Source organism: Pterocles gutturalis, unplaced genomic scaffold (assembly GCF_000699245.1).
Source record: "Pterocles gutturalis isolate BGI_N339 unplaced genomic scaffold, ASM69924v1 scaffold38701, whole genome shotgun sequence".
NCBI lineage: Eukaryota > Metazoa > Chordata > Aves > Pterocliformes > Pteroclidae > Pterocles > Pterocles gutturalis.
This window is the reverse complement of record NW_010101899.1, coordinates 1-3,890: the sequence shown is the minus strand read 5'-3', so window position 1 is coordinate 3,890 and position 3,890 is coordinate 1. Positions and strand designations below refer to the sequence as shown.

The 3,890-nt window shown below is 41.0% G+C and overlaps 1 protein-coding gene across 1 annotated transcript in view; it reads left to right on the top strand.

Moving 5' to 3' along the window:
- PDE7B (phosphodiesterase 7B) overlaps positions 1 to 3,061 on the top strand; it is a gene marked incomplete at its 3' end in the record, with an annotated part of 30,189 nt that extends 27,128 nt beyond the window's left edge. Inside the window, exons 8-9 of the mRNA XM_010084831.1 lie at positions 1,735 to 1,826; positions 2,889 to 3,061. Coding sequence (XP_010083133.1) covers positions 1,735 to 1,826; positions 2,889 to 3,061 — 265 coding nt within the window. The remainder of the gene's footprint in view (positions 1 to 1,734; positions 1,827 to 2,888) is intronic.
- Between the last annotated feature and the right edge of the window lie 829 nt (positions 3,062 to 3,890).

Below are 3,890 nucleotides of genomic sequence, written 5' to 3'. Positions count from 1 at the left end.
GGGGGCTGGTGGTGAGACCAAAGAAATACAAAAGTAACATATCAGCAATTGAGTGAATTCAAAAGCAACAGAACATACTGCAGAAAATATTGTAATGGAAAATCAATCAAATTTGTACTCTCACCTTTGCACTAATTTTGAGGACAAAATTTAAAGAAAAAAACTGACAAGATGATCAAAATGCAAATTGGATCTTGGTTACTGGCAATGTTTAGTGTTTCAACAGTCATTAGGTATGACAGGATTACAAAGGAGAATGGAAAAGCAACAGAACATACTGCAGAAAATATTGTAATGGAAAATCAATCAAATTTGTACTCTCACCTTTGCACTAATTTTGAGGACAAAATTTAAAGAAAAAAACTGACAAGATGATCAAAATGCAAATTGGATCTTGGTTACTGGCAATGTTTAGTGTTTCAACAGTCATTAGGTATGACAGGATTACAAAGGAGAATGGGGAAGCCTTAAGGAAAAAATCCTGTTCAGCCCCTTTGGAGAAGTGGAAGCTGTGCATCACAGCCAACAGGAAAGGCAGCACTAATGCAGCTACACCTCAGGGCTGTGGGACTGTGCAGAAGGAAGCCAGAGGTTAACAATGGCTGAAGAGAGGGATTCTGGCTCTAGTTTCCCAGTTGGCAGTGACGGGATGGAGTTCTTGCTCTGCTACCTGCCCAGAAAGTTCAGTTGTGTTTGTTTTGTTGTTTTTGTGGTTTTTTTTTTAATCAAGTGCTCACCTACCCCAAATGCCATAAACTGCCCAAAAGAGGGATCAGATTCCATAATGCCATAAATCCCCCTGGAGTGTCCCTGTTGCTAGGGGACAGTCGTCTTGTTCACACTGTGCGTTGTTGTGGATAGCTGAGGACTGAGCCATTCCCTGGAGAGGTGCTCCACTGGGCTGCTTCTCTGCAGCAAGCAGATGCTTTTGTGAATTTGAAGAATTACGTTAGAGTTTTCTGGACAAGTGACATTTCTGAGGCATTCAGTGGTAGAAAGTACTCTAAATGATTGATGATTGGCAAATGCATTGTGTGTTAGGATAGTAATATGAAGTCATCAGACACAAGATACCCAATTTGTTGTAATTTACGGACAACCTAGAAAGCTGGGTTTCTGTTGCCTATGAATTTTTTCTGACCTACCTTTGGTTCCATTTAGTTGGAAGCAAACAAACAAAAGGACTCAAAATTTGTTACAGACTAAGTTGCTGAAGCCTGCAGATGCTCAGTGATACCGGTACTCCTCTTGCTTTCCCAGAGGAGCTGCAGGCAGCTTCCAGTTCCCTGACTCCAAGGGAAAGTTGGCAGATTAGTCTTCTTTTTCTTGTCCACCCTTAATTCAAATTGTAGAAGCTGAAAAGTCAACCTCAGACCAGCAGGAGGTAAAAATGTGATTTTGCACTCATGCGTTAATTTGTTAATAAATCTGATAGAATGCAAGCTACCTCCCACTCAGATGAGATTAGCTGCTCTGTTAACAGCAGGACTCAAAAACAGTAGAACAACAGGACTCTAGTGCTGACCTTAGCTAGGAAACCTAGCAGCACAAGGTCCTTAACTCTAGAAATCCAGACCAATTCCTCAAATCCAAAAGGTATCTAAAAAACACACATTTTAGGCTCATGTTACAGCGCTTCCAAGCAGCTCTAGGCATCGTATGATATGGCAAATCTGTGTCTGTACCATGGATACCTGCCTAATCCTTGAATTTATTCCTTTTATTCCTCCCTAGAACGTTTCAGTGCTGGAAAATCATCACTGGCGATCAACGATAGGCATGCTTCGAGAGTCACGGCTCCTTGCCCATCTGCCCAAGGAGGTGACGTAAGTGTCTGCTGGAGGAAATGCATCACTCAAACTAGCCCATGGCTTTTTTTGCTCTCCTTAAAAGGACGCTGGCAAAGAGGCCCAGGCTCTAGAGTAAACTGAACTCCCTGCCCTCTCTTGGTGTGCCAGTATGAAATAATGAGACAAAGTTATACAGTGGAAGTATTTTCTAAGACACTGCCACTTCTGCAGCACAGGAATGGTCACTGTCAGTTCTGGGGACATTGGAATGGAATGGACCTTTTCAGATCCACTGTTCACAATTTTCATTTTAAATAGCACCAACCAAATATGGAAAAATTCAGTGATTTAAATACATGAAATAGAGAGAAAAATAAAGGAGTTGGTCAAGTAGCATGGAGACTGCTCAGGATTTCCACATCTGACTGAAGAGGTGTGATTCAGTCTTCACTGTCTTTTTGGGTGAAGCAAAAAAAAAACCCAGCAACATGAGCACCTTGGCCAAGCTGATGCTAACTTTTTACCTGCTGGTTTTGTGCAGTGTTACTCCCACCAAGGAATGAAGATTGAGCCAATGAACAGCCTGCAATACTAAGTTTTAACCACAGGTGACCTTACTAAGAATATAAACAAGTTACCAGTAAGAAGTAAGCTTCATATCCCTGTGGAAATCCTTTGCTTCAGGCCAACAACTTCAGTCCTACTTTAAAGGACTTCAGTCCAGTCCTTTACAACTTTAACTGCAACTTTAGAGTTGCAGTATTCAACACCCAGCTCTGAGCAGCTGAAGTAAGATGTGAGCATTTTTCTAGATGCATCATGCTGTTGTTTTGGGGATTTTTATTTTCCTAGCACTTTTCAGAAGCTTTCAGAACCACCTATGCCAACAAGCATTTTTCTTCTACATTATCTATTCCTCCTGAACCCATGTAGGCAGCTAGAACAGTTGTATTCTGCAAACCCCAGCAGAGACTGACCAAACAGATCAGACTGGGTCCATAAGGAAAGAGGAAGCTTTATGCTATGATCTGTAGCAGGTTGTTTTGAGCTATGTTAAATGGTTCCATGACTGAAGGGGCTTATTTTCCTTGATTGCAGACAGGACATTGAACAGCAGTTGGGCTCCCTGATCTTGGCAACAGACATCAACAGGCAGAATGAGTTTCTGATCCGTCTGAAATCTCACCTTGACAATCAGGATTTGAGGCTGGAGGATGCACAAGACAGACATTTTATGCTTCAGGTAACTTTAGAAAATATATTTCCACTATGTTTTTTTTATTCCTTTTTCAAGTCACAGTATCTTCTAGTATATGTTAGAATAGTGTATGATAGTGTGTCTGGACACCAGTGTCTCCTTACCTATCACCATAAACACTTTGCTTCAGGCACCTGGCATGTCAGGCAAGCGTAAGGTGCCTCCAGTATTTCCTTATGTAATTTCCTTGAGTTAAAAAGCTGTGAATGTAACAGATAACAGCAGACTGTCAAAAGCTGAGAAATTAAGACAAGATATTAATTATTTTATTTCCAGACCACTGCTTCTCTTGCCAGGTAATGCTTTGATGAAATTTTATCTTCTGGCAAATGTTACTTCACCGGTGTTATTTCCTAGCACCGTGCAGGAGAGCCCCCTTGTCGGTGTTCTTTCCAAGACAGCCTGACATTGGGTGCCCAAGTCCCATTCCTGTGATGGATGTTCAGAAACTGCCTCTGCAGAGACAGCTGTTGCCATGGCAGCAGATGCTTCTCTGTTGGATCAGCTAATGAAGAAACCATGCCTTATTTAAAAATCAAATAGATTCAAACTGGTTCCTCCAACTAAGCTACAGTCATTAACAGGCTCTTCAGAATAAATCTCTACCTGTTAAAGCATTATTGTAATTAAAATAGCTGCATATACATGCTTCTCTGGAGAAATGACATTAATTTCACTCTTAAATGCAGAAGTTTAAGTAATTTTTATAATTTATAAAACAAACATCTACATGTCATCGCTTTGTCAAGGTTACAGTTGCAAGGAAAGAAGTGCTGTTCTGTCAATTCTTTCCCCTCCACCAGCGCGGGAAATGTAGTGTCGTGGGTTAAAGTTAACTTAAA